Below are 14668 nucleotides of genomic sequence, written 5' to 3' on the forward strand. Positions count from 1 at the left end.
GCAGCTTCAAGTTCAACCGAGACGCAGCTCGGAGTCCAGAACAATGCTCGAGATGGATCTGAGATTCTCTTTCCTGAAAATTAGATTAGGCTATTTCCAGCAACGGTCTTCGGTGAATTTAAATCAGATTTAATGAGAGACATAGCCTAACCAGTCCGAGTACTGATGCAGTTTTGCCCCAAAGGATACGCTCAGAGGGCAGGTGTTGTTTAATGGATAATTCCATTTGTTTTAACTTGGCCCTTACGTCCTGCTGCTTTTCATCACAGTGATGCTATGCATATAAATCTCTGTCTTAACTACTGGGCTTTAAGCTGGAGAACATTTGTTAATAACTTGAATAAAATATCACAACATTGTAGCTTTAATTGCTCATTGAATATTTATTAAACATTGTTTAGCAAGGTGGGATAATCAGCTGGACAAAGTAAGAACTGCCCCACAGCCCTTGACTGTTAAACCCCTCTTAAGACGAGAGTTAAATATGAGCGCTCACCCGCTGATTTATTTTGCATAAAATTTCTTCTGTTCTATTTTTTATTTTTGGATAATTTCGGCTGCACAGTGGTGCGGGGGTTAGCACTGTCAACTCACAGCCAGAAGGTTCTTGGTTTGAATCCCAGTTCGGACGTAGTGGGCCTTTTCTGTGTGGGGTTTGCAAGTCTCCTTGTGCATGCGTGGGTTCCCTCCAGGTACTCCAGCTTCCTCCCACAGTCCAAAGACATGCTCGTTAGGTTCATTGGTGACCCTAAAATTGTCCGTAGGCGTGTATATGAACATGTCTCCATTTGTGTGAGACAGCTGGGATAGGCTCCGGCCCTCCCCGCGACCCTGAACAGGATAAGCAGTATAGATGATGGACGGACGGATTGGAAACCAAACTCAAATTCACAACAGTTACTATTTCTATAATGACCTGTCGGCTCATAGAGCAGCTATAGGCTCTCTACCCAAGTCTACACAGACACTTTTACTGGTGTGTGTGATACAAAAATGACTCCAGATCTTGTTATTCTCACAAGAAAGTTATACACATTTTTTTCTTCCCCTTATGACAGACTGTATCTGCAGAACACCCTATATGACCTGACTGCAGCATCAGTATCACACCTAAGCAGGCGACAGGTTATGTCAGGGACCTTCTGTTGCAAAGGACACGACTTTTTGGGGAAACACAAATTGAAATGTTGGGTTTGACTGCAACACGTGTCTTGACTCTCGTGGGTATGTTTGGAAAGCTGCAATACAGTGAAGGGACGGAAAAACTAGGAATAAAGGGGGCCTGGTTGAGTTCATCTTTTCTTTGGGTCCATTCAGATGTTTGTATTTCACAACAATCTTAGTAACATTTGTTTAAGAGTAGATAATGTTACAGCATTAACGACTTGCTGGGTTTTTACCCGGTTCTCAGCCGAACAACTTCTAAGGAGACCAAACTATTTAAATGAAATATGTGAGCTTCATAAACGGGATATGAACAAAATGGTGAATAACTTAAATCCAAAAGTAACGTTTGCTTTTGTTCTTGTTTGATAGGTGATTATTTTACCTCCACAGACTAAAAAAACACATCTTTAATGCCTATTACTTTGAAGGATTCATATTTTGGTTGTATAGTGGTGTGAATGTTAGCATAAATCATGCTTTTTTTACTTTATACTTTGTACAGGATGAATACAGTTATTCTTAAGATTGAAGATGTTTTGTTCCTTTTTCAAACCCACTTCATCATTGTGAGAAAAATAACAGAAGATAACCATGATTCTCCCACCGGGGCGGACAGATAAAACTACTTTTTCCTCAGTGTAATCTTTATCATCCCGCTCTGTTCCAGTAAAGGGGAGCACAAAATGCTGTGTGCGCTTTAAGGACATTTTTCCTTCAGATTCAATCAGAACGATGTCCTAAACAGAGAATTATGACAGCACTTTGTATTGGAGACTAATTCTTATCACTTTCCAAAGCAATTCAAGTGTAATACATGCTTTGAAGTTTAAACTTTCCTTACAGAGTTTGTGTTATCAACACCAAATGACAGCCTGTCATCTGGATGCAGCAGCGCCTCCGTCGCACTCCTCTCTGCTCCGTCTCACTCTCCTCCTCCCGCCGCAGCTAACTGACCTTACAGGGACGTTTTAGCCCACACATCATCTACTCCATGACAGCGTGAGAGCCAAAGTGGGAGAGAGGGACACCAAATGTCCTGTATGTCTTTTTCAGTCTTCAATTCCTCCCAGCCCGTTACTATGGAAACTGTGAGTTGAGGCGAGTTGAAGACTAAAAATGCTGTACAGATACAAGTAGCAGCTGGTGTGTGTTTGTCCCATCAACGAACAGCGGCGCTCACATCTAAAGGCCTGGGGTGGATGTGATGAACATGCACAGAAAACTAAGGAGTTATGGGTAAGTTTGCACTGAACTGTCTTTCTATATCCTGTGAATACAGACATAAAAACGTTCAGGGTGGTTTGTACTATGCTGAGAGGACAGCTTTGCACAAAAACTGTGAAAATCATTACACTTACTTTTTTGATGCCCCATAACCTGTGAGACTTAAAGATGATTTTAGCAACAGCTCGCTTTACGAACACGACAGGAGTAGTGGATACATAGTCCGTCTGGACACTTATTACACATAAGGGACCAATCCAAGTAGCACACGGACATAATGAATAGTATGCATAGAATGATAACCCTTTCAGTCCTGATACAAGTATCCGAATGACTCTGATACTGCCTGAATTGTGAGATAGGGTATCTGCAAGAACGCCAGTCGGAGCACCGTTCTGATAACATAAATCAGTTTCTTTCACTGGATATCATTTATTTTTCACTGCTCCAAAACAGCGGTCTACACAATAAGTTGTGCTGTGCTTTCACCAGAAACACTTCATATCTCAAAACTACGGTTGATTAACTGGTGAATAATATCTGATTTCAGGTAATTTATCATGTGATGATTAAGCAATATCACATGAGAGGGAGTGATGTTGTACTGAATATCATCAGGGCTGTGGTTCGGTCGTAGCCGTGAGGCCACAGGCTGATTATACAACAGTTGTACAAGCTGCAAATAGTAGTAAACAGTAATAATCAACAACAGATTATTTTTTGCTCCACCAACTCAACTAGTACCACAACTAAACTGAAACTGGACTGTTGTTGCCAAGCAACCCAAACATTCTCCTGCAATCTGTGTCTACAGGTTACCACAGATCAGCTGTTTTTATCATGTACGTTTATCTGTTTGTTTTAATTTATCATCCACCAGTGAAATACGAGTCTGCTGTGTGATTCAGAGGAACCAGCTTGATTAATGTAGACATACTCGGTCTGCTGTGATGTTAATTAACAGTATTCAGAACACCTGGCTGAGGTGGAGTGATACACAGAGTGAAAAGTCCCAGTGATGTTGTTCTCTATATCAGCACTCATGGAATGCCTCTCATCCAATCAGAATACTTGCTCCTACCAACACCGAATAATGAAATTTCACATTCAAAATTGAGTGTTCCTCAAACCCGAGTGTTTGTCGTTCTCCAGGTTTAAACCTGGGGCTAAATTATCTAGGTGGTCTCCTCCTCTCTACAGCAAATAGACCTGGTAGTTAAACCAACTGGAAGTTAAAGTTTTCAGTGATGACTGACTGTCAAACTAGATTAAACGCTTAAATTTTACGCTGAGCCAGGCCATACAATGCAAGCATATATCACATCATACAGGGTGAGTAGGATAGAGCATTTATTCTTTAAGGCTATTTAAGCCGATTTGCAAATTCTAGTATCTGATTCAGTGACGCCAAAGAATAATTGGTAGTGGAAAATTCTACAAAACTAATGTCAATGTGGACTTGAACTGTGAACAGTGAACAGTTTATGATTGTTTTCTTTCAAGGGCCTGACACTGTCCAAACATGAAAGCTACTAACACCTATGTATATATAATTTATTTATTTTTCTAAATAAATCTGACATGTAAGGAAAAAAAAAAAGTGGTTTACTGGAGGTTATGCGTTTCACTATTTCTTGGCTTGACACGGGGACTTCCTTGAGTCTCTTATCTGTTCTGCCATGCTAAGCTAACTGGCTGTGGCTTTGTTTTTGCTGAACAGACACAAGAGCAGTATACAATTTTGTCCTCCACTTCTGCAAGAAAGGAAACGTTTCCTTTTAAAATAACCTCATTCTCCCAACACTATCGCAGAAGTAACTGATATAAGGTCTAGTACCAGTAAGGAATAGAACTTTTGGAGACAATACAAGCCGACGTGTAAAGCACACAGTGCAGCTTCATCAATCTACAATATAATAACTTTTTGTCAAGGGGATTAGTCTCATAAATAACGTGTCAGAAAAATCAGACAGGTGGTATACATTCACCTTTCTCATCTGAGTACAGGGAATTACTTCATCATGACTGACAGTTTGGCAGGTGCTGTGATTTTATGAGTGATCTCCTCCATCACTGTTCAAATTATTGGGTTGGTTAAAGTTTACTTCTTGTGTGCGCAATCATATTTATTTCTGACATTCAAGCTCTTTCCCCCATTTGTTAGCTCAAGCTTTTGGGCTGTTACTTTTTAGAGCGTAACTAACCACCACCTGGTTAGATAGTGATCCATGAAGATCCCATGCCAATAGAGATATACTGTATTATCTCTCCAGCTACTTATGGGTCTGTCCTGGAGTCATAGGACTAGCCTAAAACACCTCCAAAGGGAGAAGCCCAGAAGACATCCTGTTCAGATGCAGAGCAAACACAGCGTGCTCCTTTCCATGTTATGGAGCAGGAGCTGTACTTGGAGCTCCCTGCAGATGTCCAAGCTCCTCCTCCAATACTCCAGGGCCAGGATGAATCCACACTGGTCTACATGAATTTGCGGTTTGACAATCAAGAATCGCTTTTTACAACGTTGGAGTAAACTCTTCCTTGGAGGCTGAGTAGATTGGTACCACAATAATTCGAGCACACACTACTGCCCTCACCTCGTTATAGCAATCCAAAAGTACTATCCTAGACCTCCATTGGACACTGAAGAGGCATGTCAGCCAGGAGAGCAGAACAATATTTAGAGCTTTCGACAACTCATTGCAAAATCTCTCTAAAGAGCTTGTTGACCATCTCAGTGACTTCTGAGGATGGGTGAGGATCCCCTCCAGCCTTCAGACTCCTCCACAGAGGATGTGTTGCTCAGGTTCAAGAACCCTCAAAGAGCCCAATCCACTGCTTGTCAGTATCCCCTGTCTCCTCCTGCTGAACACAGCCTGGATAAGCCCTGCTTCTCCTTCCGGAGAGGTCAAATGTGTTGCCAGAAGTTCCTTAAAAAGACACCTGGGCCAAACAGCAGGGCCACCTTCTTCAGCCTGGTGGCTTCCTCCACCTCTGGTGCCCACCAGCAGGTTGTCAGATTGCTGCCATGACAGGCAGAAGGATAACCCCTCTTCACCTCTACAATAGAGGCTTTGGCCCAGTCTCCAACCTATCCCGTGTTGCACCAGAAATTCTTCCCAAGGTGAGAGTTGAAGATCTCATTGATAAGAACCTCCACCATTCACTTCCAGTTCACCCTCACTGCGTGTTTAGGTTTACCAGGTCTGTCTAGTAGCCTCCCTCTGCCATCTGATCCCACTTGCATTACGGTGGTGACCACTTGACAGCTCTTCCCTTCTCTTCACTCGAGTGTCCAAGACATACAGCAGCAGGTCTGATAATAAGACCACAAAGTCAATCATTGATCTTTGGTCAAGTTACACTTATTAAACACCCAACGATCGAACATCTGGGAGACTCTGGACGGGATGCAAAGAACAGGTGTCCTGCTTCCATCAGGTGGCCTCTCCAACCCCTGGTTATTATTCATTTGCCAAAAGACATGTGATACAAGTATGCTCAACAGAAAGTCAGTTCTATTTGAAAATTTGCATTTTGTGTCACGGCAACAGTTTGTTTCATGCTAAACCAGTGCAGTTGGGTCATATACTGCAGTTTATACACTAGTTTTCAGAACTTCAATCATCATTTGACCTAAATGAGGTTTAAATTGCAAATGTGACATGATTTTTGGGGCCTTTAGGCTGACTAACCTCACAGTTGTAATGCCTTACATTATCTTTATATGATCGTTTTTTTAATTGGAAATTTTAAATAGAACCATGTTTTAATCGACCCCTTTGGCATTAAACTTTGCATTGACTATAGTCTGTATTGTTACACTACTTTTGTGTCCTACTTGTAATGACGCTTGGACGAGACAAACATTTTTTCAGTGAGACACTGACTTAATGTATACAACAATGAGTTTAATGAGCTACATAACTTTCTTCATGTGGCGTTCCAGGCAGTCCAGTATCGTCTGTTCTAAACTATTAAATTAAATGAAAAATCAATATAAAGTTTGGGAATCTGTTGCTGCAGATGGAGATTTCATAGATGGCAGTTTTAACAAGGCATAGCAGCAGTATAATGAGAAATCTTTTGGCCTTATTGGTTAATTTCTCCCTCACAAGAACTCGTAACACTGTTGAACGCTGCCTATAAAATGTCTGTGAAGACAAAAATAATGTTTGGAGCCTAAATTTACCCTTCATCAGGTACAAAGGTAATAAAACCCAGAAGAGGAGCCAATGTTGACTCAAAATGTTGTTCTTTTTATATTGCCACTAAACAGACCTCGGCAGGCGGAAATAACAGTTATGTTTTATTAGACAGCAACTGGACAATGAAAGCTTGCTTACTTTACTAGTGTTGCTCATATTGTTGCTGCGTTGCTGAGTCATGTTGCTGGTTGATGTAGCTGCAGGTCTGGTGTCTTTGAAAAGCTGGTATTAGGAAACAGTAGCCAGCCATTTGGTTCCAGGAAGCTTCTTATTTAACAAACATCATGAATTCAATTCACAGACATCTTCAAACAGGAACTTGGACTAGTTTGCTAAAGAACCCTGATTCTGCGAAGGAACTGATCTGTTAGGAAGTATGGAGTCGATGACTCTCCATCACAGAAATGAGACGTTGCAGAAACTGTGAGACTTGAATCCAAGCCACTGATAACAGTGGGAGGAAATGAATGATGAGTGATACACACAATATAAACACACCACAGCCATTGGCTGTATCGAGAATGTGCCAACAAATCCCAAGAGCGGCTCAAATGATTGCCATTCAGTTCACATGTTCCTGTGTGACACTCATTATTTTTCCGGCTATAGCTCCCAGATCATCTCATTTTGTAAAACAGTGTGTGCTCTGCGGGACACTTCACAGCTGCTGGGAGGACACATGAAGTCACTTCATTTTCACATGAAGTTCTGGGTTATAATGCGTCCACTTTGTTTAATTCCCTTAAACTGCATCAAGTATAATATAGTGGTGACAGTGAATGAAATTCTCCTTGTATATCGTTACGTAGAAACTGAAGAACACTGGAACTGAGCAGACATCCAATTCTTCATTGTCTGAGATGATGTCTGACATTTGACCGTCTTGTTGTCATCTTCTGCCTGTAGAGCGTCAGCTCAGTTTGTCAAAGAAATCACCCGAAACCGAGTCTGAGAGTCATCCCCAACCCTCTCGCCAAATGCTCTCTGTGATTCTCACTCTTTCCATCCATCCATTGCCATTATTATTTGTTTATCTGTCATTGCTTTCACCTTTCTCTTGACCTTAGCTTTGATGCCTCTGTGTTATAACTAATGTTCTCTACCATTTGTCTGTTGTCTCCATCCCCGTCTCCTCCATCATTGTCGCACATTTCAGTGCTTTGTTTGGACATTTAAGGGGAAAGTACTCATCAGCACCACAGATGTGTTGGTAGTCTTGCTTCTTTACATTTCCCCGCTAGCCTTCACTCTTAGATAACCTATACGTTATGAATGGACTGACGAAGGCGTCGAATGTGCAACTCAAAGGTACATTGTGAGGAGAATTTTTGCTTATATCCTGAGGCATTTCTTCTCTCTGAGTCTCTGCAGGAAACGTTCAATGTTGCGTCAAATCGTTACGAAAATCTCCTGAGTTGAGTTTATGTTGTGGTAAAAAATTCATGTTTGAGGTATGTAATAAACTGAAAAGTATAGGTAGCAATATTCTTACAATGGTTTAGTCCTCTTATCAATATTTAACAACGTCCCCAGCCTCTCCATGGCTCCCGAGCCCAGAGAATTGTTAACTGATAATTAAATTTTTAACATCAAGCCATCAAGACACACATATTTTAAAAGGGGCTTAGTAATTTCCCCACTGTAATATTATGGCAAACAATAGTAGGCTTGTGTTAAAGGGTGTTTGGGCGAGTGATATAAGAGTGTTATTAATACTTGGAAACTGAAAGTGTCTGTGCAGCGAAAGCAGCAGAGTCTCAGCACAGAGTCAATAGATTCTGATTTCACTTACCAGGTGAGTAGAGGAAGAAGAGTTAGCAGACGATGACAGAGGTTCAGATCTGCTGTCAAAGGGACAACACCTTCTGGAAATCACAAAAAGAAAGGAGGAAAGATCAGACTTGTTTTCCCCTTGTGTGAGTGAGCTACATACAATCAAATCCTCCTGATTTCTTTCAGCATTCAAACGCATCACTCGCTGTGAGTCCTTGCTGTGGAAAATATAGTAAAAAGGCTGATTTGGCAGCGTGAAGTTAATCGCCTCATCTGACACCTACCCTCCCGGCAGTGGTTACAGGCATTAAAAATAAGTGTAAAGATATAATCGATCTTGTCGCTGATGGTCTTGTTTGCTATTGCAGGTCATATAGAGTTATCCGTATTAATTTCAGTCTGTTTCATAACCAAATAAAAGCTTTAAATATCTTAACTTGGGAAGGCAATGGCATCTATAGTTGCCATATCCAGTATTCTCTGATGGCCTCACTAAAATTTAACATCCTGCTCACCAATGACACAACTTCCTAAATCCATGTACTGTATATGCAGCGCATTGAGCATCTTCCTGTTCCTGTTTTAATCTATGAATCCATTAACCCTCATTTTGTCCTTTTCTCTTCCTCAGGATTTGTCACCTCTCTAACACTGTTTATAGATGAAATGCTACCAATGTGTGTATTTAACTTCTGCAGCCACTCTAACCCGATTCTGTGAAAGAGCTTCCTCATATTTTGCACTCATGAGAAAATGTAGTAGACTATAAGTATACATGAAACTCAGAAAGTATACTAAGTATACTACGTTTACTCAAGATTGGCATCTTAACAGGAGCAATGAAAGAGAGCTTGAAAATGGTTGTAATTGTGGTCCAGGGCCTGTCTGATCTGTGAATATTTCTAGGATAAGGTTGGAAATGTCTAGAATTTTAAGTATAGCCAAATACCCCGAATGCATTGTTATGCCTTCAACCTGCAGCCTGGGTCCTCAATTATTCAGAGTCTCTCCATCTGTCCATCAGCACACAGCCGAACTTTGAGCTGGGCAGCATGGGGGCTCCGTTACGTGTAGGTGTCGGTGTAAAACAAGATCTGCATGAAATCATAATAATCCTGAGACTTCCACGTCTGTTTCTGCGATTGAAAAATGTATCCAGGGGTCCATTCACTATTTATTATACCTTCACAGAGGGTGTATACATTTCAATGCATTTCCTTTGTACCTAGGAGACGGACTGTCCATTCTCATTTTGATCTGCTCTGACTCTTGGTGCTTGTTAGAACACAGTATATTTGCAGGTGTAGCTCTGTAACAGTTCATGTGAGATATCAGTTTGTGGAAATATCTCTTTATATCTAAATGTGCTTTAAATCTTGGCGAAATCACATCTTACATAATAGAATTTCACACTTTAAGTAGTTATTAATCATCATGTGTTAATGAAAGGTGTCAAAGGTTTTATGATGAAGTGCCAATTAAAAAATCTTACTGCGGAAGCAGGTCACATTTAAGTCTATCATTAGAATTATTATGAAGCCTATTACATTGGTGACACATCATTTGCCTAATCATCATTTTACTGAGTTAACAAGCTTGTGTTAGAATTACAGACCTGACAGGCCTTTGTTACTAATATTCATACAATACTCAAATGTGGCAGCCTCAGCTCAGGCAGGTTTATCTGCAGATCACAGCCAAATGGGTTAAATGTCCGATTAACATGCAAGGCAAACCTCTACACAACATTAATGTATGAGTGTATGATTTAGCTTGTTAAAGTTATTAATAATAGCTTTTGAGCTGTTTGGTTGGGTTGAACAAATGACCCAAGTGTTAACTGACTAATAAATCTGCTTTATATTTTGAACATGATTGGGAGTAAATGTAGTTCATTCTTCTTCAGCTTGTAAAGCTTCTTAAAGGGCGCCGTTCGCCGATTTTCAACCTCAGTCCGATCATGCTATCATGGGGAGCTAATGCCATTATGATTAAATGCAATTTAGCTCTGTGCCTTTGGAGGATGCCATCCGCTTCTTGGATTGGATGTAGTCAGACCTCTGTCTTAACACATACTATGACCACCATCGTACTATAAAAATAATGTCTCAGAAGAATACAGAAACACATTGAAGGACCTAAATCTATGAGTACAGTTAGACACATGTAACCAGTGCTTTTGCGAGGCAAGATTAATGATACAAAGAGGAGTTCAGTACAAAAGGCTTTTAAAAAACTATGGCTTAGTTATGTAACAAATCTAAAATACTTTATTAGGACGAGAGCTAGATTATAAATTACAAAAATGCAAACGTTAGTTGTTGTTGTGTTATGAGGTGAGCTCCAGTCTGGGATGTTAGATGTGCTCCTTGCTCAGTAACGATCTAGGCCTTCACTTGGATATAGGCCTACTGTAACGGGCGCAATAGGCTTTACCACTCTCTCAATACCCTTCTTAATAGAGGGCGTTTAAAAAGCGCAACATTCAGGAGCTAAGTGCCCACTGCCTTTGTCTCCAACCTTTTAAAAAACATTTAATCAAGAGATGGCTTTGGATCGCCACATTTCTTTTACAGAAGCCAACATTAGAGGAAGAAATGTTTTGATGCATACAAGTTTCGATGATGTTTGTACGAGAGTGATTCTAATGAGCAGGCTGATGGGTTTATAACTCACACTATGGCTGAAAGCCAAAGTAGTTTTCAAGGTGAACTGATCAAGTGCTTTCAATAGTATACTTGAGAGAAACAGCCACACTCACCAGGCACCCAGGTACAATAACATAAATGGCTGACTAAGGCATCCGCATCAATCATAGCATTTTTCTATGAAAGCCCAGAACTTGTCAGGATAATCTAGCTGAGATCAAGTGCTGAGCAGTTTCTGGCTAATTTGTATGTGCCAACATGTCCCCTCTGGTACGGGACAGTCACCATATGTCCAATGTTGGGCCTGTCTTTTGTATACCTGGTACCAGGAGGGCCAGAATACGGTGGAAGTTGGCCATAACCTAAATTCTTTCTGTTCCTAAACTTCAAACAGCGGGGAATTACCTTCTTATATGCATGTACATTGCAGTTCTCAACCTCAAATCCCCCAGTCTTGTCCCACCAAATATGAAAGTGCATTATCCAACCAGTGGCCAACTGTGATGGTGATGAAATGCAACAGGACCCCATTTATGTTTTTTATTGGGTAGAAAGCATCAAGTGACGAAGAGGGTTTTCTCCCTTAATGGTTGCTTTGATGGTACAGAGACAGGTAAGCCTAAAATAGATCACCGTCTCATCTCCAATGGAATGTCAGACTGCAGGTGCCTCATAGCAGCATAAGGAGAACCATGGAGACACTGAGCTCCTGCTACTTCCCAAGAGTCCACAGGGATGTTATTATGAAGAGGGAACATAACAGCTCCCTTTCCACAGGTTGAGGGTGCCTTACTTTCTATTTTCAGTTTGTCTTTGGAAGGCTGTACTGAATTTTCTTTATTTGGATGACAGAACATGATGATGACCTCTGAACCCACTTTAATTGACTAGTCTTAAGCCTTTGGGGGCACTGACCAATATTCTGGGGCTTCGCGGGTAGGCAGTGGATATCTAAATAATGGATGAGGGATATCCAAGACTTCATTGTCAGCGTTTCATTGTTTACGGTCTGACAAGCAACTTGGGCAGTCAGAGAAGAGTTGGATTTGAGAGACACATCTATGTCCAGGTTTTTATCTGCACTGATATTTGTCTGAAGTGTTCTGGTTTCCATTTGTAAAGTAGTAGTACTCCAAGTAGTACAGTCCACTAGTGTTTCTGTGGGCATTGGTTGTATGAAGGAAAACTGTCAATGTGGGGAGGAAGGATGCGCAACAATTATTCCCATTCCCATCTGACAATGATTTAGCTTTAATTAGCCTCGACAAAAACCTATCTTCATGCAAGTGAAGCAAAGAAACTCCGACTCCATTCTCACTTGTCAAGTTGCACGTCGAACTGTAAGCAATGGCAAAGCACAGAAGAGGAAGTCTTGGCCGGAGGTCCTTTATCGATAAACGCTGGCTGTACCAGAAGTTGGCTTCGCCCCCAGAGGCTATATCGCTGAGATAGGGGATCGGTTACGAGTTCTGCCTCTTCTGCTTCCACACGGACGTTTTACCTGCATACAACCGAAGCCTGCCCAAACCGGATTTTGTCAATACTACTTGGACTTAAAAAAAACTAAATAAAAACGGCAACCATGGAAACCAGACTTTTGCATCAGATACAAGTCATGTCTTGAGCCAACAGATTGGCTTTTATTTTTTCCTGCCAGGATATATTTTATTTAACGTCGTATTCTAATGGTATCAGCGTTTACTCCTCTTACATTTAGATCGCTCCCCAAGAAAGATAAACATTAATAAGAACATCACGTAAATCTTGGGTGGAAAAATTGGAACAGGCCATATCCCTTTCAGTCTCTTTTTCTCTTATGCTCAACTTGTTGCTTTTTTTTAAGCTCACTTCTTAAGCTTAGTAAAATTACGTTTTCAATTGGAAATGCAGTAATGGTTCACAGAATATATACTTTAGAAACTTAACAAATAATTTGTGCCCCTTGGCATAATGTTCCACATGAATGGCAACTGACACAATAACTCGGATGACAGAATAGCACTATGGGTACAGAGGAGGGCATAGAGACAGCAGACGGGTCTGATCAGTCATAATTATCTCTAATTTGCCTGAATGTTCCCTAGAGAGGGAGAGAAAAGGACGAGAATCATGATTGAAAATGACTTCCCATTGGAAGAAGGAGCAACTTCATTGAAAAATCTGATGCTATCTGATTTTGATTTATATTCATTGTATTCAGAAGGTATAGCATCATATTACAGCCATGTTTCTGGTCAGTCTTTACAATTCCATCATGTATGGCCTCTTGTGTTATTTTGGAGTGCAGATCATTTCTGATCACATGTTTGTGTTGTGTGCTTGCTCCAGTTTTACAGATGTTTCCAAGCCCTGCTGCGCTGCAAGGCTCCTCGACGAGGCTCCAGCGTAAAGAGCTCCTCCAAGGTCGCCACCAAAGCCGTGAGGGGTGGAGCAGTCACTGGTCCCCGACGTACCAACGACTTTCTATTTATGGTAGCCTCGCTGGGTCAGCCGGCCACCACCATTCCCCAACTGGGACCCTCCAATGAACCCACCATTGATGTCACCAGAGCTCCCTCTTCAGACATCAACAAACCTGTCGTAGTATCGCTAGTGACCCACTTTGATGGCTGATGATTGGCTATAATGATGAAGTCCCCTGCCAGGGAATCATTAATAATGAGAGAGGTGGTGTTACTCAGGCTTGGTGAGCTGCAGCCTGCCCGTCCAGGTGGATTTATTGCAGCTGTTGCATCAGCTCAGCCCTGGCTAGAAGAGGTGATGGACCAGTAACAAAGGCAAATCTTGGACTACCTCTTGACAATATGGGCAGAGGTCAGAGGCGGTAAACCTGCAGAAGCTGGGAGCCTGTGTTTCTCTGCAGAAAAAAAAAAGTATCTGTCTGTCTAGGGAATGAGCATCTGAAGGATGATCTTATCGCGATTTTTAAAGAAGGCTCAGTCAGACTGTTGTAACAGAAGAGGAATCGAAGGGATCATTTATTTTGTGCAATATCTAACGTTTGGTATTCACTCATAAAATGTCAGAACTGAAAAGTGTTCAGGAATAGGATAAGATGTATTTTTGTATTGATTGGTTACAAATTGAGTTTGAAGAACAAATGTTGTTTATAAGCATTTTGATGTTTTTCCTAGAATAGAAGATTAAAGACGAGGGAGGACTGATGGGAATGCTCTGGTAATGATAGATGAGTATCAGTCTCTTTAGCTTTTAGTCAGTATTTTTCACGTTATTCATCAGTCGTCACTTTGAAATGCATACATTATGTAACATTGAGCCTGTTTATAAGTGGTTAGTTGCACATGTAGCATTGCTAGCATCCTATCCACATTAAAGTATTTTGAGGAATAGTGAATTTAAGGTCAAAGAAATAGCATGTTGAAGATTACTGTATTGTTCCTTCAAAAATGACTGTGCATGTGCACTGTTGCAGTCATATGCAAATTAGGTTGGTGAAATACAGTATTTGGTCATGTTCATGCACTGATACAGGTGCTGCAGAAATACTGAATATGTATGCCTCTCTAGACTGTTTTTCGTGGTTTTTAATGGTTTACACATGTACTGTTATATCTGTTTCTTAAACTGTGCTAACTCAAAGTAAAGGGCGTCCTTCGTAATATAAAAGGACTGAGGTCACAGGCCCTTTAA

The 14668-nt window shown here is 41.0% G+C and overlaps 1 protein-coding gene across 1 annotated transcript in view; it reads left to right on the plus strand.

Moving 5' to 3' along the window:
* The window catches only part of LOC138611817 (vertebrate ancient opsin-like), a 71231-nt gene extending 57601 nt beyond the window's left edge, over nucleotides 1-13630 (plus strand). Inside the window, exon 4 of the mRNA XM_069685061.1 lies at nucleotides 13346-13630. Coding sequence (XP_069541162.1) covers nucleotides 13346-13630 — 285 coding nt within the window. The remainder of the gene's footprint in view (nucleotides 1-13345) is intronic.
* Nucleotides 13631-14668: the final 1038 nt, after the last annotated feature.

This window comes from Semicossyphus pulcher, unplaced genomic scaffold (genome assembly GCF_022749685.1).
Source record: "Semicossyphus pulcher isolate SPU_LCO1_2020_fin unplaced genomic scaffold, fSemPul1.0.p SCAF_7, whole genome shotgun sequence".
Lineage (NCBI taxonomy): Eukaryota > Metazoa > Chordata > Actinopteri > Labriformes > Labridae > Semicossyphus > Semicossyphus pulcher.